General features: G+C 39.3%; 1 protein-coding gene and 1 long non-coding RNA gene across 3 annotated transcripts in view; both read right to left on the bottom strand.

Annotated features, from left to right (window-relative positions):
• LOC140686895 (uncharacterized) overlaps positions 1 to 6,818 on the bottom strand; it is a 52,424-nt gene extending 45,606 nt beyond the window's left edge. The window contains exon 1 of the long non-coding RNA XR_012060898.1: positions 6,644 to 6,818. This is a non-coding gene — a long non-coding RNA (uncharacterized lncRNA). The remainder of the gene's footprint in view (positions 1 to 6,643) is intronic.
• The window catches only part of LOC140686884 (trafficking protein particle complex subunit 9-like), a 245,434-nt gene that overhangs the window by 111,734 nt on the left and 112,333 nt on the right, over positions 1 to 21,367 (bottom strand). Inside the window, exons 1-2 of one of the 2 annotated variants that reach the window (XM_072942050.1) lie at positions 19,298 to 19,497; positions 18,868 to 18,994 (exon numbers count right to left, since the gene is read on the bottom strand). In XM_072942050.1, coding sequence (XP_072798151.1) covers positions 18,868 to 18,994; positions 19,298 to 19,305 — 135 coding nt within the window. In that variant the 5' untranslated portion in view covers positions 19,306 to 19,497. Of the gene's footprint in view, positions 1 to 18,867; positions 18,995 to 19,297; positions 19,498 to 21,367 lie in introns of those variants that run through there. The other variant, XM_072942049.1, reaches the window with a different exon arrangement.

The following is a 21,367-nucleotide window of genomic DNA, read 5'->3' as shown; positions in this document are numbered from 1 at the left end:
GAGAATAACAAGGAAATATGAGAGGTTTTAAGAGAAATAATATTCATGTGAGGCTGAGGGACAATTCCATCATACAGTAAGCACTCAATATGTACTTACTTAATATTAATAAGAATATATTGCATTCCAGCAACCTTCAATCAATGTTTTATGACATTGTCTAACAGACTACTGACAAACTGTTGGACGAGCCCCTTAGAGCAGATCACCACAAGCATACTGGGAGAGGTAAGCGCTGACTCAGTTACAGCTGCAGCCACCCAGCACTACGGGGTGGGGGCAGTTTGCTCAAACTCTTACATATTGCTTGAGCATTTAGTTCTCGTTATTGAATAAAGACAGGTGTTCTTTAGTCAAATCTCCTGAAACATAAATCTTCAAAGATTGATGCAAATTAGGTTTCAAGTACAACACTCTCACTAGAATTTATCTGAAAATTATAGTCTTAGCTACTCCACACATCAAAAGGGCATTTTCTTAATGTATCTGACTAAATACACTGAAAGGGTTGTTTAAAAGAAATTAAGAAAAAGCCATTCTGAATAAGCTCTCAGTACCATCTGCACAAAGCCCCACCCAAGGGTCTCATTTCTCACTTCCACATATGTGTTTTCAGGTAGCTTAACTTGGGTCTTGGTTTCTTATATCATGGGGCGGGGAATAGTTGTGGATAGATTTATGTAGCAAATATATACCTTGGGTATTTGCTGTGAAGGACTTCTAGAAATAAGAAGATGGATATATAGTCCCACCCATAAGAAACTCAGCCTTTGCATTAAAAATAAAGTGAGAGATACATTTAACAAAAATTTACAAGATTTGTACATTGAACTTTTTGAAGTATCACCAAAATAAATTTTAAAAGATCTACATATATGGAAGACATTCCATTTTCTTGGAATGATTGACAAAATTATTATAAATATTAAGACTCCTCAAAGTGATCTATATATTCAGTGGAATCCCTATCAAAATTCCAGCTAACTTCTTTGCAAAAATTGAAAAACTGATCCCAAAATTCACATGGACGTGCAAGGGGCCCAGGACAGCAAAAACAACCTTGAAAAAGAAGAGTAAAGTTGGAGGACTCACTTTAAAGTGTACTAAAATGCTATAGTACTAAGTCAGTATGATACTGGCATAAGTTTGGATAAATATATCTAAGAGACACAATAAAAACCCACGGGGAAAACTTACATTTACAGACAGTTTTCCACTAGGGGGCCAAAAACACTCCATTGAAAGAATAGTCTATTCAACAAATGGTTCAGGGACAGCTGGGTGTCTGCAGGCAAAAGAATCAATCTGGAATCTGAACACCCATATTTTATATAACAAATAAAATTAATTCAAAATAGATCACAGACTGAAATGTAAAAATTAAACCTATACACTTTCTAAAAGAAAACACAGTATAAATTTTTGTGGGCCTAGGATAGGCTTTTGGTTCATAGATACAAAACCAAGAGCACAAATGATAGAAGAAAAAAGCAGATAAACTGGACTTCATCAAAATTAAAACCTTTTCCTTACAAAGGACATCATCAAGAAAGTGAAATGACAGGGAAAATGGGTATCTCAAGTGAGAGAGTGCATGCTTAACAAGAAAAATAAAATAAATCATTACATAACTACCTCCCCTGTAAAGAAATTGTTTTAATGTTTAAAAAAAATATAGTGAAAGGACAATGTGCAGAATAGATGAAAAATTTTGTAAAGCATTTATCTAATAAGAGAGTAGTATCCAGGATATATAACGAATGCTTTCAACTGAACAATACAAGGAAATAGGCCCAATTTTTAAATTTACCACGAATTTAAATAGATATACAAATGGCCAATAAGCATATGAAAAGATGCTCAGCATCACTAGGGAAATCAAAAACAAAATGAGATCTCATTTTACACCCACTAGGATGGTTATAACCAAAACATGGACAATAACAAATGTCATTCAGGAGGCAGAGTAACCTCTTATGCGGCCAGAGGAAAGGGGCAATGGTGCAGCTTCTTTGGAGAAGTCTGGTATTTCCTCAAAAGCTTAGAGTTATATGGCTCAGCAATTCCACTCCTATATGTAGAGTCATCCCTCAATACCCTTGGGTGTTTGGTTTCAGGAACCCCACACCCTGGATACCATAATCCAGGGATGTTCGAGTCCCTTTACAATCAGTCATCTGGATCCATGTAGTGGAAACTACAGATATGGCGGGCCAAATGTACAGCCAACAGAATGAAATCATATTCTCATAAAAATTTCACATCAATATTCATAGCAGTATCATTTAGAGTAGCCAAAAGTTACTAACAATATCCACCCATCAATGAACGGATAAACAAAATCATCAAGAATAGGCCCACAAGCTTTTGGTCATTGAAACTTTGACAAAGGAGGTCAGAGCATAGAATGGAGTAAAGACAGCCTCTTCAGCAAGTGGTGTAGGGAAAACTGAACAGCTGAATGTAAATCATTGAAGTTAGACTACTTCCTCACAGCATGCACAAAAATGAATTCAAAATGTGTTAAAGACTTAAACATGTAGACAAGATAGTATAAACCTCTTAGAAACAACCATAGGCAAAACATCTGACATACATCTCAGCAATGTTTTCCTAGAGAAGTCTACTCAAGCAATAGAAAAACAACCAAAAATATACAAGAGGGATCTAATTAAACTTACAAACTTTTACACAGCTAAGAAAACAGTAAGCAAAACAAAAAGACAACCAACCTATGGAATGGGAGAAAATATTTGCAATAAATGAAACTGCTAGGGGCTTAATTCCCAGAATATGTAAACAGCTTTTATACTTCATAAGAAAAACAAACAAACAATTCAATTCAAAAATTTACGGAAGTCCTAAAGCAACATTTCTCCAATGAAGACGTACAAGTGGCCAGTAGGCACATGAAAAAATGTTCAATATCATTATCAGAGAAATGCAAATCAAAACTGCAATCAAGTGTCACCTCTCACCAGTCAGAATAGCCATCTTTCAGAAGTTCACTGACAATAAATACAGGAGAGTCTCTGGAGAATTGGGAACACACCTACACTGTGGTGGGAATGCAGTTTGGTGGAGCCATTGTGGAAACCTGTATAGATGTTCCTCTAAAGACAAAATATTGACCTCCCATATGAACTAGCAATTCCACTCCTGGGCATATATCCAGAAGGAACCCTAATTCAAAAAGACACCTACACCCCAATCTTCACAGCAGCACTATTTACAATAGCAAGACATGGAAACAACCGAAATGTCCACTGACAGATGGCTGGATAAAGAGGTTGTAGCATATTTGTCCAATAGACTACTATTCAGCCATAAAATAATAATAAAATAATGCAATTTGTAGCAACATCAATGGACCTGGAAAATGTCATTCTAAGTGAAGTAAGCCAGAAAGAGAAAGGAAAATACCATATGAGATTGCTCACATGTGGAATCTAAAATAAAAGAAAGAAAGAAAAAAAAATATCTACAGAACAGAAACAGACACAGAGACTTAGAAACCAAATTATGGTAACCAGTGGGGAGAGGGTGTGGGAAGGAATAAATTGGGAGTTCACGATTTGCAGATACTGAGTATGTAAAGAATAAACAGCAAGTTTATACTGTATAGCACAGGAAAATATATTTAATATCTTATAGTAACTTATGTTTAAAAAGAGTATGAAAATGACTACAGGTATGTTCCTATTTAACTGAAGTGTTGTGCTGTACACAAGAAACTGACACAACATTATAAACTAACAAGACTTCAATGAAAATATTTTTAAATAGACCAAAAACGAAAAAAAATGGAAAATGATATTATCAAACAAAAAGAATAAAGAACTGATTCAGGCTACAATATGGATGAACCTTGAAACTTAATGCTAAAATAAACCAGACACAGAAAGCCAAATAGTGCCCTTTAAAGTGCACTCTATCTAAGCATTTATTTTACTACTCCTGTAAATTTTCCAGAGGTTTGAAATCTATCAATATCAAAATAAAAAGTATTATACATTGAAAACTTAAAACGCTTCCTCACAGGAGGGCTTTTATTATTAAATGCAGAAACGCATATAAAGCTCTTGGAAAAACACTTTGCACCTCCACACAAAATCACTGCTGTCACTGCCACTCAGAGGGTGGTGCCAGCACTGATGAGAGCTGCCTCCACTCGCTCCCGTGCAGACAGTTGTGAAGGCCTGAGCTCTGACAGGCAGGATGAGCGTGAACCTGGGTCAGACACAGCCACGTCCCAGGCTCTGCGTTACCCAACTTTCTTATACAAACTGCAACATGTAATGTAAACACGCTAGATGGATGTATCTTACAACACAGGGAATACAGACAATGTTTTACAGTAACTATAAATGGAGCATCTATTGTACACCTGAAACTAATATCATATTTTAAATCAGCTATATTTTTATAAAAAATTAAAAAATATTTTAAATGCTATTACTTTAATATTCAATTCAGTTTTTAAGTAACTACTAAACAGCTCAGAATGTATAAAAGCATTTAATTGTGCTGTTTGTTTACATATTTATTTACATTCAGCCTCTTGCTAAAAGAGAATTTAAACAATTCTTTTATAAACAGCTTAAGAACCATAACAACAAAAAGGCAAAACGGAGAGTGAAGAGAAAATGGATATTCAATACTTAAATGAAACCAGGGGGAGATAAACTCATAAAAATTGATTCCATGAAGTCAGAGCAAGTGTTAAAGGCTGACTAGAAATTCAGCTGTAGGATTCTTGGCAGCTAAACCAAAAAGAAAAGATGATGGGGCGGGTGGTAGAGCGTGTGCTTAGCGTGCACGGGGTCCTGGGTTGAAGCCCCAGGGCTTCCATTAACAGATAAATACATCTAATTACCTGCCCCCCAAAAGAGCCCCAAAGAAAAGAAAAAGAGAAATTTCTTTCCCAAAGAACCCTGATATTAAATTTGGATTAAATATTTAAAAAAAGAAAAAAAGAAAAATAGAAAAGATAAGTGACACTGTGAAGGAAAACCCCAGCTGGGCTAACAAGCTAAGTCACAAATCTAAGTGTGATAAGTGTCGGTTTAGTGATGTAAGTTTTGCTGGGCTACCTGGTAAATCTGAAGTTTAGTGTCAGTTTACTGGGCTAATAAGCTAACCCGAAAATCCAAGGTCAACATTTGTCAGTAACGTGATCTGTTCCAAATTGATAAGCTTCAGTGTACTGATTCCTTGCTTTTTGTTGTTTGAGCCTTATTGGCTAATAGCCCCATACTTGTAATTAATCCTATAAAACCTCATGTGCACATCTTGGAGGTGCTCAGAGCTTTGGAAAAGAAACCTCTCTGAGCCTGCCAGCGTAATAAATCTCAGTACTCCAACCCTCTGTGTGATTCTTGTTTCTTGGCTGGCCTGTTGTTTCCATAACAACACAAGGGATAATGCCCGTGAGATAAATCTGGGGAGGCTGCTGGCAGATCCCCATGTCTCACGTGAGAAAATCTGAAACATCCTTCTCACCACTCAGAGTCATCATAAGCCCACCCCACACTTCCCGCCGTTAAATGCAGGAGCACGGTTAGGGCCCAGCCTTTACTGTCTTTGTGTCATCACAGTGATACAGGATGGAAGGGGGAAGAGCACAGCCATTCAAGGAAGGCCACAGCAATTGACATCAAAATGGTGAAGGATTCAACCCCCAAAAGGCCTTGAGGCTCAGGATGAAGAGATTTAACTTCTAGCAGATCTTGAGATTCAGTAAACACCCATTGTAATAGTAACGTGGTGAATAACATGCCCCAGGCACATGGCAGTCCCAATGATAGCCACAAAAGGTCAAAGGGTGGGAAATGGCCAACTCCCTGGGAATCCCAGCCCCTTGCCCTAGGGCTGGTCCTTCTACTTATTAGCATATGAAACCACCAAGCCCAAGAAGAAAGCAACACAGCGCCACCTCGCGGTCACCACTCTCTCTCCCTCTTTGGAGAAGGCCCACACTCTGTCTGTGGAGTGTGTACCTACTTCTAATCTGTGCATCAAATCCCCACACCTCGTGACGTTTCTCTTGCATTTCAATGTATCTCTCTGAATATATATACCTTTACTCAACACTGGCTTGCTCTTGAATTCTTTACTGCATGAAGTCAAAGAACAAAATCTGTTGGGACACATCCCAGGGGCTAAACGAAAGCGTGGGGCACAGCCCTTCTCATGCCCAACGCTTTTTATTCTTGTATCAACAGGACTGGGCTGTGAAGCGAGGTCTGAGTCCCCAGCTAAGGGACAGAACCAGCCTCCAGGGCTCCAATTTGCGGGCAGCCTCTCGCCAGCTTGGGCCTTGGGGTCTGCCAGGATCTCTGTGTTTCTCTGTTGTGCTGACTCCCCAGCCAGACAGCGTAATCCTAGGCCTGTCCCCACAAAACCCTTCTCTCCAAAATACAAGCACATCATGTCACAATCCTCTTGTTCAACCAGGAAATGTTCAGCCCACTTTTTTCTCCCCAATAAAGTACCCAGCTGTCCTCCCTCCCATCACATCACTTCTTTATTTGTGAGAACTCTGCACTCGCCACACCCCATCCTGAACACAGGTGTCTTGTTGGCTGTGACCGAGATGTTTCTTTCTCAAACAGCCTGCGTCCTTTCACTTTCCCCTTGTTACCTTAAAAAAGCCTTTCCTGAGTCACCCACCCCTCTGATTATGAACTCACAATGTGCTGAGGTTGCAGTCACTGTGCATACATCCCAGTTTTGGTTAGGTTTCCATCGCAAGATCTTCATTAAGGAGCTGCATCAAGAAGTTTAAAGAGGCTATTCTTACATCTGAGTGGAGGAGCCTGCAAAAAATTTAAATGGCTTTGAAGAGAGAGTTAACCAGGGACAGAGATGTCGCAGGTCCTAGTCAAAAGTGTCATGAGGAAAAATGTTCTCCCAAGGCTCAGAGTGGCTTCTGAACACGGAGTCGGCAGGGAGGAGGTGACAGGCAGTGAGTAGGGTGAATGATACAGGTTACGCTCCCCCAGCTGGGGAAGAATAGGTTTTTTCCAGTTTTCCATACAATTTCTTACTACCTTTTTCTATTATTGCCACATACCATTTCCAACGAATTAAGCATATCAATGTCAGTCATTTGGGCCACTTGGGAGAAGCTACACGATGCCATTCACAGGGCTGGGGCATGACAGCCACACCAGTCTAGATTGAAAGAACAGTTGGGGTATTTGCAAGGTAATCACGGGCATGCAGCAAACTCCCCGGGTTCAATGACCTCATCTCAAAGCTGGGGCAAATAAAACTTCCAAGCAATGTGCGTGATGATTATGGCCCACATCTGTTTACTAGGTAAGTGCCCGTGAAAGCTGCCACTTAATGGGGAATGAGTACGATCAATAAGGCCCTGTCTACCTACCCACACGCGCCCTGCCTTCCTACCTTGCTGCAACAGCAGAGCTTGTTTAGCTGAGATGAACGCACCCAGACCAGCCCAGAAGGGAAAGCTCCCAGCTCTGCACGGCGAGATGTGTTCCTTTCCTTCTCAGGGCTGATCACAGTTTGCTGTCGTCTGTTTTTATGTTTATCCCTTTTGTAACTGCCTCTCCTCCGGAGTTTTTGCTCAAGCAGCACAGGGCCAGGGGTGTCTTGCGGCCTGCTGGATATTCTGGGCAGGGAAACAGCCAACTCCATATCTGGCTCTGGTGCTGAACGGAGAGAGCAGAAGGCCCAGGGGCCCATGCTGAACCGAGGCCAATGAACCCAAAATTATGGTCTGAATTTGGGCAAATTACACAGTCTTCTTTACCCTGAGATTCCTCATCTGTCCATGAAAATAACTGCCCATGTCACACAGAGTTACAAGTATTAAAGGAAATCAGCAAATTCACAACCTAGCCAAGGGGCTACAAGTGCATCCTCAACAGACAAATGCTGCCTTTACGGCTCTGACACACGCTAAGCGGGGCGGCCCCACACAGTGAACACTGCTAAGTGCCAGTGTGTTAAATGCTTCATGTGTGCTATAATACTCTTTAGATCTTACAACAATCCCAGGATGAAACGAATATTATCATGTCAATTTCACAGATTCACCAACAGGTTAAGAGAGTATGCATTCTGTTCCAAGGCCCTATGTTGAAGAAATGGCGATTTAAACCAGAATCTGGGCCCAGGCCTTGGCTCCATCTCTCTCCCATCCACCTGACCACTTGCCTATGAATTCCACCTGTCCAATATACAAGTTTGCATCCGGCCATCTCTTAAATGCATGTGTGCCACCATTTGTCAATGTTGTTTAATTACCATAAAATGTTCTCAGAAACCACTACAGTAAAGAAAGGTGGACTTAAGGAATTCTGCATTGCGTTCTCCTGTAATGTGCAGAATCCCTTCCCTACACCTCCAAATCCAAGTATATGCTTCCTCCATGTTTATGTTTGCACACGGCTTATTAAAGCAGAAGGTATCTGCAGTAATTCCATCTCGGTTGCTTTCCAAGGTTGCAGATTATCCATAATCGGTCTGTGAACGAAAATACTACAATGTGATTGAGAATACTGCAACCATGTCAGTAAACAAAGAATACTGATACCAAGTCATTAAAGGCTGCCGTCACCCCCCAGCGAGGACAGGCCTGGAGCCCAGCCACAGCAGCAAATCACAATGGTGCCCTCTGAGCAGACTCAGAATAAGAAAGGACGGGCTACTGGCCTGAGATAGCTAGGTGCTTGTCTAAAAAATGAATTCAGTGAGTCCTAATATTTGCTTCCTCCCATTCATACAAAATCACTAAATTCGTGAACTTGAGACACCTGGCTTTCTTTAGATAACAAGTAATCTTTTATTGTTCCAACAACCTGGTCTTTGTTGTAAAGCTCCTATGTATCCTAGCTCTTCCTCAACCTCTTGGGAGCAGTCCCTCAGAGAGTTCTGAAAGGCTGTCATCCGGCTCGAGTCCTCCCGCCAAATAAAACAAAACTCTTAACTTTAAAGCTGCACATGTATTTCAGTCAACAGTTTTGGACACCATGAAGGGACCCACAGCAGATTTCTCTCCACCTGAACTCTCCGAGTAACCGAAGCCTTGCTACCAGCACTGGCCCTTTGTGCCCATCCGCCTCCTCGGGGAGTCCAGATGAATTTTGCTGAGTCTCTCCTGGTTCTCAGATCTCACATATTGGTTGATGATCCTAAGTTTTATCTGGCGGTGTATCCAGGTGCGTGGCCCTCCAGTTGAAAGAAACTGAGGTGAATTACCCACCCAGTGGAGACATACTGGGTGGGGCCTGTTTGAAAGATAACAGGAAATACCCACCTTGAGGATATGTCCAAAGTGGGGCTGGTGGAAACATATGAGGAAAATACTCACCCAGTGGAGACATCCCGAGTGGGTCCCAGTTGAAAGACACTGGGTTCAGGACTGAGTGGTTAGGTAAGTGGCTGGTCTAATATTTTCCTCAATTTGGTTACCTCCATTGAATTTTTCAGGATAAAAGTAAAACTCTTATGAGGAAATTTTCAACTCCAAAATTCGGACCATCCTCCTGGCTGGTAACAGCATTCTCGGGTGACAGAGAATCTTCCAGGAGTGGTAGAGACAAAGGCTTCATGCCACAGAGTTGTCCCTGTGGGAAACTTACTAGCAAATTTATTCTGAGAACCCGACCTTACAATGGGGAATAGAACTTTCAAAAAAAATAAAGAACAAAAAAGAAAAGAAAAAGAAATGACAGATTGCCAGTCTCCAACTATTACCCCAGCCAGATTTATGTACATACAAAACTTACAACATTAATCGGGAATAAGAAAAAAAAAAAACTCACTCTGAAAATAACCAGGCCTGATAAAAACATTTTTTGGAATTCTGAACTTATAAAAACAAAATCCCCTTTAGGGGGAACTTGGATTTCTCTTCCTGTGTCCTTGAAATGTAAATGTTTTATCTTTCTCTGGGTGTTTTAAGTGTGTGTATGTAAGTATATATATGTTTAGTTTAGTTTTTAAAGGAAACCTTGGACTCTGCCGTACAAAAGTTTCAAGTATTGTGTACATATGGTGGCCACACAAATAAATTGGGATTCTAAGCCATTCTTTGATTGTACCAATTTTCAGATATTTTGCCATCTTAAACTTTGCTGCATCAGCCTGGACCACGAAGGCTTTAAGCTTTTGGAGAGTAAACCTTTGAATTTTATTTAGGCAACACCCCGACTCTCATGTGGAAGGGCCTCTTCATCTTATTGGTTTAAAATCACTATATATATATATATTTGTATATAATTTGTATATAATTTGTATATAATTTGATGGCCATATGATGGATTTTTTAATTTGGAAAAACTTTTTAATTGGTGAAAGTTTAAAGAGATCTCATTATAAACAGCTGTTTTATTGGTACCTATTAAAATAAAGTTTAAATGCAGAAAAATATATCTAATGGTTAACCTAAGAACTCAGATAAAAAAATATAACTGGTTTGAAAAGCTACATTTGTGTTTTTCCTTTCTGATAAATGTTTCTAGGGATGCTAATAAAAACTTAGAATAATTAATGTTATGTAGGTTGAATAACTGGAAAATTGATTGTAAAAATGTCGAAAAAACAGATAAGTAGCTTATCCCAAAACGATAAATATTTTTATATGGTTATTTTGAATGAGATAAATAAAATGGACATTTTTGGATTTACATACAGGGTTTTGATACTACACTATGTAAAGTTAAAAAAAAAAAGGGCCAAAGAGATCACCTACTCCCCCCCAACAATAAACTTTAAACAAGTCCATTTTATTTACCACAGTTTAAAATATATTTATATGTAGACTGAAATACTTGATCAATGATTGGGACAACAGACCAATTAATGAAATTAAAAATCAAGAAGGGCCTAAGCTCTTTGGCTGAAACTTGGGCATCCTAGAGACTTCTATAAAATTATATATAATGCAAACACACAAAAAAAAGTTTTCTGGCACTCCTTCTAGAAATAAGAATTATTGATTAAACTTAATAAATATAAAAATTAAAGTTATAAGATTTAATAAAATTGAGATAAAAGTTTGTGAAATTGGTATATTTAAATGGTCTTTATATAAACCTTTTGCTTATGTTGTGGGATAGATATGTTTCAGTGGAAAAACGCTTCCCCTTCTTGGTATTATAAGGCTGGGCATATATCTGTCCCTCTGAAAATATTAATTGAACAAATTAAAGGAAACCAATATAGTTACATGAGCCATCCAATATAACGTAAAACTAAAAACTAATTTGAGTGGCTAATAAAAAAATATAGGTTTACCCTGGGTTTAACTTATAACTCAAGGAAAAGAGACCTTAATAAATGCCTTATGCAAGCTTTGGAAGACATAATAAAGAAAACCTTAAAGTTTTATTACATGGAATTCTTTGTTTTCAGCTCTTCTCACTGATACAAAAATGCCAATTAAGGAGATAAAATTGGGTCTGGGTGACAGAGCAGTTCTCTGGGGACATGGAAGAGAGTGTCTTTGTCTTGAAGATCAGAAATATAAATACAACAAACAGTGACCTAGGACTGAGCTTAACTAGCTCAACGAAATAAAACTTGTGGCCAAGAAATTTTTGGCATTTTAGAACTCAGAACTCTGACGGGTCCTTCAGACTTTGTGAAGAAATCTTAACTATCTGTTTCATAAATAGTAAGCCTTAGTGATTTGAGCAAGCAAATTCAGCTTACTCCAACTATTATTATAAATATCTTATAAGTAAGTTTTTAAGTGAATCTATGAGATCTCTAGCTTTTGTCTTTTTATAAGCCTGCGTACAGATTATAGAAGTGAGATATTTCTACTGCTAAAAAAAAAATTCAAAGTCAAAGAGCTCTGCTTAATTGACGTAAAAATATACGAGCTTAAAAATTAAGTATTTTTATAATAAAAACTTAACAAATTGACTTTCAGCATCATGTGAATTGGAAAATATTCAATATTAAGATAATATTTGATATTGTTTAGTTTAAGTATGTTCTAATTAATATAGACATCTTTAAAGTCATCAATATTATGTAAATACCTTTACTGTACCTAGGTTTAATGAAAGTCAAATAAGATCATGTTATATCTGTTGCAGATTTGTCAAAAAAAAAATAACAGTAATGTGCTGTGGTAAAATTTTAAGTAAATTAAATGCAAATGAGATGAGAGCTTTGGGTAAATATTTAAAATATATTTTTAAAATGTATGCTTAAAATAATCTCTAAATGTTTGATATCTTTAAATTCTAGAGTTGTGCTAAATTAAGTTAAATGACAAGATTTTATTAAATATCTATGCCATTGTCAGATAAAATAAGATTGAAATATGAATTACTTAACATTTAACTTCCTCTTACAGTGAAACTAAAGGTGTTTAGAAATACTAATCAATGGTTGGTGCCACACAGAAATGGTCTCTATTAGTAAGGGAATGATCTCAGTATCCTAGGAAAGTAATATAAATGTGTAAAGGAAGATGTAAGAATGGAATTATACTTTGTTAATGAAAAATAATGACTTTCTCCTGAAGCTGGTTACTTCTGAATGGAAGACAAAATAAGGGACACACTAATATAAGTATAGAAAGCTGTGGAAGGCTTGTGGAAAAGGAACCCTGAGGAAAGTTTTGTACGAGGTCAGAATTGGCTAAGTTCAGAATCAAATTGGGCAACGTAAATGAATCTTAGAAGTAAGCTGGTACAAGATTAGATTTGGTTTTCTCTCTGTTAAGAGGAAAAAATTTTCTTAAAATATTAATCCACCTTCAGTAACAGATTGTAAAACTTCTTATACCTCTTAGCTGACCTGTTCTGCCTTTACCTTTGACATATTTTCCTGTTAATGAATTAGTACTACTTTACAGTGATCTATATGTTTATCTGATCAAGTGTTCTGAAATCTTTCAAAAAGCTCCCCAAATATAAAATTATAATTAATTACATTAAAATTAATTTAATTAATTAAAATTCTTTTAATCTCTAGTTAAGTTTGGGATGCTACAGAAGGCCCCTGAAACATCCCAAAGAGAGATTTTTAACTATAAAGTTTCATTTGGCATTTTAAATAACATGGAATTGTCAAATGAATCATAAAACTTCTAAGGTTATATTGAATGAGAAATATTATTAATATAGGTATTGTAGAAATTATATGCACTCCCTAAAATTCTGGTTTATCTGAAATGTTACCAGTGATAATTATGGGTATAGTGAACAGGTTTCTTTATTGATTATAGTGTAACGGTGTTTAACCATGCTTTTAAATATTTTATCATTTATAGACAGTTAATTGTTTTCTTCTGATGGTTTTGCAAAATGCTTTCTCTTCAAGGAGATTTACTGATTTCTAATAAATTTCAAACTACAGCACTGAACTAAACTGGGTAAGAAATTTTAAAGTTCTAATGAAAACTCTCATTAAAAGAATTAGTTACATGGGACTGAGTAACCTGGTGAATATGGTTATAATTTTTGATTTTGTTTCAAATACTACTGGCTTTTAACCTGTTTCCAAGACATAAAGAATCTCTTCTCCTTAAGCTAGTTATGGTTCACAGCAATTTGATAAATTATACCTATGTATACAGACTTGGAACAGTTATCTTTTCTCTCTATCTGATCCCTCAAAAGACTAAAAATACTTAGGTCCCCAGTGGCTCTATCAGACAAATTAGAGAGATCATCTCCTAAGAGATATAGGAGTATAAAGGTATTTTAAGGATTTTAAAGAGAAAAGAATTTACCTAAATCTGTAAGGCAAAAATTCATGAAAAGCCTTGACGTGGCTTTCTTGGTCTTAGAAAAGCTTATTAACATTCTACCCTGAGACTCCGTATTAAAACTTCCAACACAGTCAATTTAAAAAGCCTATATGATCAAATAATCAGATTTAACTTGTAAACAAATTAATCTTGATTTGGCTATATTTGAGAAAACTGAGGGTAACTTTAGAGAGAAAAAAATTATATTTTAGTGGATATTAAATTCTAGTTTTGTTAATTGAGGTCCATATTTACTAAGACACTTCCCAGATCATTCCTTGCTGTTATGTCACTTTACTGTATAGTTTAATTGAATTATGAAAAGAATACTCTAGGTTTGTTTCTGAAGCTCAGTAATCTATCCTTGGGTAAAGTTCCAATGCCCCATGACCTGCAGCCAGGGGATTATACATACTGCAACAGGCATGACTTAAAGAACTGTCTCCAACCTGAATGGAAATACCCTTTTTCAGGTACTCTTAACTAGACCATACAAACCAAAGCTGAAGGAAACGGAGTCTCGGATTAATTTCCTATCTGAAACATCCCCTGCAGTGCACTGGCCTATAGAGCGCTGCTCACCTTAAAACAATGCCCAAATGGAGAAAAAGCTTCCAGACCAGGATGAGAAGAAGACGACATCTGAGCCAGACAGCTGACCCAGGACACCGGACCAGGACTGTATAAAAATTACTTTGATAATTTCTCCAACCTTTGATTATGAACTACTCCACTTGTTAAGTTTATGATAAATTACCTATGTCTAGTACTTCTGTGTTACCTTGGTGGGTTTCCCTACTCCAAGGCTCTAACTAGATAGCCCTCAGAAACGTTATTCTAAAAAGAAATTATAGTTCTGTTTAGGCCACTGTTGATCTTACAAGGTGGGAGATTTCACCTGGCCAATTAATACCTGCCCTGACCCTGACCATAAATATGAACTTTCTCATAGGATCAAACTCAGGAACACAAGCAAAATTTTAACCCAAAAATACAACTTCTCGACTATTAAATTCTTACTCGTGACTTTATTAACGTTACTAGCTTTATTACTTATATCCTGTCTATTTTATAAAATTGTTGTCTGTTACATTTCCCAATGTGTAACTAGGCCCACAAGATTGATGATGGCTAAACATCTTGAAGAAACAGATAAAATTTATAACCCTGAATAAAATAAATATAATAGTGTGATTCTAGGTATGGAAATGAGCAAAGAAGTTTAAACACTTCCTGGATCATAATAGACTAGTAAGACAGGTGATCCAGAGAACTTTTAGTATCAACAGGGCCTGATAAAAAAACTAACACCTTGAATGGCAACTCAGAAGATTTTTCACCTGAACTTGGAATGAGCCATCCTAGCACCGTGGGACAAAATTGGTCATGAAATGTCTCTCAAAATATTGGTCGAATTTAGGACCAAGGGGGAACACTGTGAATGAAAATACTACAATGTGCATGAAAATACTGCAACCATGTCAGTAAACAAAGAATGCTGAATCCAAGTCAAAAGCGGCTGCTGCCAACCCCCAGCGAACATGCCTGCAGCCCGGCCTCTCAACCACTCACAGTGGTGCCCTCCGAGCAGACTCAGAGCAAGAAAGGACAGGATACTGGCCCTAGATAGCCAGGTGCTTGCCAAAGGAATGAATTCAATGACCCAAATGTTTGCTTCCCACCATACATAGAAAAGCAGTAAATACTTGAACTTGAGATATCTGGTTTTCTTTAGATAACAAGCAATATTTTATTGTTCCAATTACCTGGTCTTTGTTGTAAAGATTCTATATATCCTAGCTCCTCCCCTACCTCCTGGGAGCAGTCCCTCAGAGTGATCTGAGATGCTGTCATCCCGGCTCGAGTCCTCCAGCCAAATAAATCAAAGCCCTTAACATTTAGGCTGAACGTTTATTTCAATGACGTTCCAGAATAGACACAACTCATCAATTCTGTAATGGAACACACTGAATCAGGAACCAAAAGCGTGTTTTAGTCCGGAAAATCTCCAGGTTCCTATTTCTTCCTGTCATTATACAATCCCTCCAGAACTCATTACTTTGCTGTCTGCTCCTCTGGCAACCAAACTCAGAGAAGAGTCAACTCAGCAGAGCACCATGCTGGGGAGAACCCCCCGCAGAAACACTGCAGTCTGCCTTCCCTCCCGCATGCTCTGCTGATCCTTGGTGTCCTCCATGGAGACCAGGCCAACAGAGCTGTTCCCAACAGCTGCAAAGTCGCACACGTTAAATAAATCATTTTATTTTATATGATATTTTACGTATATACCCATCTCTGAAAACAGCTTTGCCAGAAGCCCAAATCTTCAACAATAATCTGCAAAGGCAAATCAGGTCCCCAAGGGAAAACATGTCTTAAGTCGATGCAAAGGCCTCCAAAGTCCTCTCCAAGAATATAAACCAAACTGCCTGCATGTCTGCAGCTGCAGGAGGCTACATGTCTGCTTTTAAAGCAACCCCTTCCTGCCCTCGGGTGCTACAATGCCCTTTTATGCCCTCCCATCGCAGGGCAAGAGCAGCCGCTGCAGAACCTTGCAGGGCAGCACTGACAGGACTGGACAAAGGGGATCAGAGCTAAACTAAGCCTTCTGATGACACGAGTTGCCACTCTGTCACTTTACAGATGTAGATATATATATAGAGAGGTGGGGTGATATTGCTCAAAGTCACACAGCTAATAAGTGACACAATATATAACTCTGCTCCTCCCTCCTGTGTGACGCCCAACTGGGACACCCACAGGGTTCTCTCGTGGCTGCCTGAACAGTCTTTTCCTATCACTCATGACACACCACAGGGTCTGAACTTAGCATGCTTTTGCAGCATCTTTTCCCTCCAGTTTCTCAGGAACAAGGCTATTCGGGCCTGTATGAATTCCGGCTTCCTGAAATCTCCATGCTCAGGCTGGTCTTGCCTGTGCATCTGGCATGCTGCTCAGAGGCTCTTCCTCCCCTGCAGGAGGACGTTTCTAATCTTCACAGGGACACAACCTCAGGAGAGCTCTCCTCTCGCCCTCAGCACGGCAGGTGTCCCAGACCTCATCCCGAGCAGCCCCATTAGGACGGTGTCTGCCCAGCTCTGCTAGTCAGAACAGCAGCCTCAATGCCAGAGATTATGCCCAGGTCACACTGCAAACCTACTGCCCGCCTCACAGCCCCCAGCCAGCAGGTCACCTGGAAGTCACAGCAAGTGCCCCACCCAATCCAGAAGTCTCTTCATTTGCCAGCACCACTGATGACTGGTTTCCAACCTTTGGTCAGTTTCTCACAAAACAGCACCTTCTACAGTGAAGCAGGTGGTTTTTCTTCTGCGCCTCATCCTTACTGGAAACGTAAAGGGAAACCAAAAGGCCTTTTCTCAACCCTTTTCTGATGAAACCCTCCCACCCACAATACTCATATGCTCAAGAGCTTTGGATCCACATGATTTTCTTTCCCTTACGCTAAGTGGCTCAAAAAACTGAGGGATTCTTTCTCCTTTGAGGGTATTAGCACTCAGTTTCTTGGCTTTAATCTGTTTTTGTCTCTCTCTTCAGTGACCCTAGCAGTTGCCACCTCTTACTCCCTTCAGCAGCCTCCCTCCCAACATCTAGTCTAGGAAATCAGCTGTGATAAGGGGCCCGGGGGCCGTCACAGAAGATGCAACTAAGGCAGAGAGAGGCTAAATAATTTGCCTAAGAAATCACCTTGAACCACCAACAGAGTGTGTCACGTCCCTCTGTTTAACCCTTATGCTAAGCAAGTTAACTTTTTGTAGATTATGTTTATAAACAGATGAGGTATGAAAATACATACAAGGGCACACATCAACTCTAAGATATTCATTAACTCCACTATTTTGTTTCTATTTATTTTATTTCTATTAAAAAATTAAGAAACCCTGCAGTCAATATAGCAAAATGTTACTGGCTTTTAAATCCAGAATATAGAGGGGTTGTGTCATTACTCATTCTTATATGTATATTCACAAGACAAAATGATTTGAAAGTCTCTCTCCCCCCCACCCCCTACTCACTATTGGCTCTTACCAGAGCTCCCAGACCACGCATCTAAGAGCCTTTCACTTTACCAACAGCTCAACTCATCAGTTTTCCCCCAGAACTCCCTCTGCAGCTTTCCCTCCTCAGAACACAGCAGGACCATTATTTAACTCATTAATCCACCCAGAAACCTGGGCCTTACTCCATCCTACCTTCACAGAAAGCATTGACCCTTTCCTCTTTACCATCTAAACATGCCTTCAATATGTTCGCTTTTACCCACTGACCATCCCACCGCTCAAGTGGAAGCCAACAACACTGCCCACCAGGACTCATGAGTCTCCCAAGTGGCCCCACAGCCACTCTCCCCTCCTTGAGACAAATGGGATTGTGTCACTCCCACGCTTTTTGGACTCTTTTCAGACCCACTGTTCTTAGAAGAAACTTCAATTTCTTCACCTGGTGAAGGTCTTTGCCATGAAAATATCAGCTCAGGAAGGGCAGGACACGCCCTCGTTCCTCGGCCCCACCATCTGGCAGAGCATCAGCTTGGGAGAATTGAGTTCTTAGCAAACTAATTCACTTATCCATACAAATCCATGGTACATTAGAAAGATTTTAGATGTTGCGCTCGACTATTAATTTGGGGATTTTGCACTGGCAACCTGCAAGTATATATTCTAATGTTTGTGTCTTCTTAAAACCACACCCAGATTAAAGGAGTATTTGTGGAATGTCTTCGGAGTAAAAGGGACTGTACTTTTACAGATTTTATGTTTTATACTATGAACAACCCGGACAGGGTCACAAATGGAACCGCCTCACAAGTGACAGAAGACAGGTGAGACGCATATAGCAAAAGGTAACAAAGATGGTAAGAGCAAAGTTGTTTCTCCAACCCCCGAAAAAACTCCTCCAAGAACTGAAAACTAAGAATTTTGAAAGTAAAATACTATCATATAAAGAAAGAAAATAAATAATCCTCTTCATCAGGGTTTCTAGATCTGACTGCAGAGTTATTAGCAGGCCATACTGAATCCTAGCACAGAAAAATCAGATGGACTAGTGGTAAGTTCCAGGAAAACGGCAGTAATTCCTCCACTTGAAAGAGGACACATACTCACTTGTTGAAGGTGATTGTAAACCACATTCTGCAGAAATTCAGAAGATTCAGGCACCGCTTCTAGATGGTGATGACACGGAAGGATGGCTTGGATGCATGCTTCTAACTGAGTCACCGGCATTCTTACACTGCAGGGGGAAATGGAGGCCGTCAGCCAAGAGCACAGATGTTCCTGTCATGTATCCCAGGCCGTGCCTCGGGGACTCAGTGTCCTGTAGCAGTCCGTCCCCAGGCGAGGACCCGCAGCGTGGCCCAAGCAAGCAGGAGGGGCACTGTGCTTGAGAAATCCCATCCCCCATGGGGGCAAGAGGGGCTGGTGGGGTTGTGTGAACCTATAAATGCTCATAGAAATACACCTGCATACATTCAAGTGATAAAATTAAAAGTAGCAGGCTATTTAACAAAATTTCAATTGTCAGTGTTAATTTTACCATTCCATTCCGCTTGTCCCCTGCACTCTGAGACAGGCTTAGGCTCTCTCACACCTGCAGCTCTGATGCAATAGTTGTGAATTTATTTTACTTTGCTGCAAGTGTCTTCCCTCCCAGTGTCACTGTGACTGTCGTCTCTTAACACAGTCAGATATCTTCCTGGATCTCTCCCTGAGTTCCTTGCTTCTGCTTCTCAGATCCTGAGATAAAGAACAGGTGAAGGCACATGACTGGAAAAGTCAATGTGGACTTGAACAAATTCCTCAGTGAATCCCTAGGTGAGTGCTGCCCACCCCTTACCTTCGATTCTCAAGGTTCTGCCCAGAGTGACATCCAGACAGGAGAGAGTCCTGGGCCCTATTAAAAGCTGTGTGGCTTGGGTGCAGGGAAAGCAGCAGGAGCTGGTTCCGTAGCCGGTCCCATCCACACCTCTGCTCCTCTCTCCCCTGAGGCCCCGCTGCCAAGCCCCCAGGCTCCCTGAGCTTCTGTCCTTCTCTTCTACTCTACTTCAAGCCCATTTCCTCTTCCTTTATTCCCTGATTATCCCCAGCTGGAGTGATTTTTCTATCATAGAATCTGAAAAAATTTCCTGCAGCTGAAAAAGAGGTGCCAGAGGTCAACGCCCATATGGTGGTTCCTGAAGAGAGCCTCTGGTTAGGGGGACCCTCACCAACACTCACGGGGCATCAGGCATGTTGCAGGGTCGACCACCCCCAATAAGAGTTTGCTGTGACCCCAAAGCACGCACAGCATCCCTGCTCACTAAAATATAGTTGTAGTCCTTTATTAAGAAGCAAAAATAAAAAAATTACTCATGTTTCTTAGTAAAATTATTTATGAGGGAGAAAAAGAAATTGTAATAGAAAGAACAAATCTCACTCCATGTTAGATGTGTTCGTTTGGCTTTAATCCTGTACCTTGTTTTCTAGGCTCAGACTTGATATTTCTGCACCTTTTGTAAAAGAAAGTTGCCTTTAGCCTGAAATATCCAGGAGGGCCTATTCTCCGGGCTCTGATCTTTAAGAATATTTGCTCTTCTACACTTATGTATAGATGGCAAGTTGTAAAATACTGAATAACCTTTCTTTTTTTTGGAGGTTATACGGGTGCACCATAATTTGACCCACATGGACAGCTGCAGGAACAAAGGATTTCAAGGACAAACAATTCATACAACAAGAAGTTTGCAACAACCAGCCACATCCCCGCCCCTTTTTGGTATAAAAGGAGACTGAATTCTGCCCTGGGGAAGAGAGTTCTACTGGATAACAATATGCCATTTTCTGGGCCTGCCAGCTTTTCAAATAAAGTCTCTTTTCCTTACTCCAACATCTCATCTCCCGATTTATTGGCCTGTCATGCAGCAAGCAGAATGAGTTTGGACTTGGTAACAAATTGACTGCCTTAGAGGTAGTATGTCTCCACTGTTTCCTCATTTCCAGTATGTCACAACCTATCAATTTTATATGCTTTTTAACAACACGAACAAAAAACCTATTATAAGGAATTGATTCCACAGAAATAAAATTATTTCTACTCCTTCAAAACTTTTTTCTTTTCTATTTTATTTTGTTTTGCTTATTGAAAAGAAAATAAATTCAAATCATTTTATTTCACGTATTTTTATAGCTAGATATTGTAAATACTACAAAGATATTTAAATTGCAATAAAAATTGTTCATATATTAGTATAAAGATATATACACAATCAATGCAGATTAGGAAAGGAGTAGATATTTACTAAAAATCCACTGCACATCCAGTCTTTTACAAGCATATCCTGGAATATAAGCTCTATTATCCAGGGGTCCCCCACCCCCACTCTCACTGCCGTGTCCCTTAGTAATCAACTACCAAGGCACCAGCATAGAACCATGCGATCGCTATTTTAGGTATAAATGAGGGAATTAGCTCATTCAATTCTAAAACAGAAACCTTAAAATAAATACTGAACTTATTTACAGATAAACAAATTTGGACACAAAAAAGTACAGTTTCTCCCCAAATTCACAAAGATAATAACTGGTAAAGGCAAGATTTGAACTCATCTGCCTTGAATATAAAGCTAAG

This window comes from Vicugna pacos, chromosome 18 (assembly GCF_048564905.1).
Source record: "Vicugna pacos chromosome 18, VicPac4, whole genome shotgun sequence".
Classification (NCBI taxonomy): Eukaryota; Metazoa; Chordata; class Mammalia; order Artiodactyla; family Camelidae; genus Vicugna; species Vicugna pacos.
The sequence above is the reverse complement of the archived record's forward strand: the minus strand, read 5'-3'. Positions and strand labels throughout refer to the sequence as shown.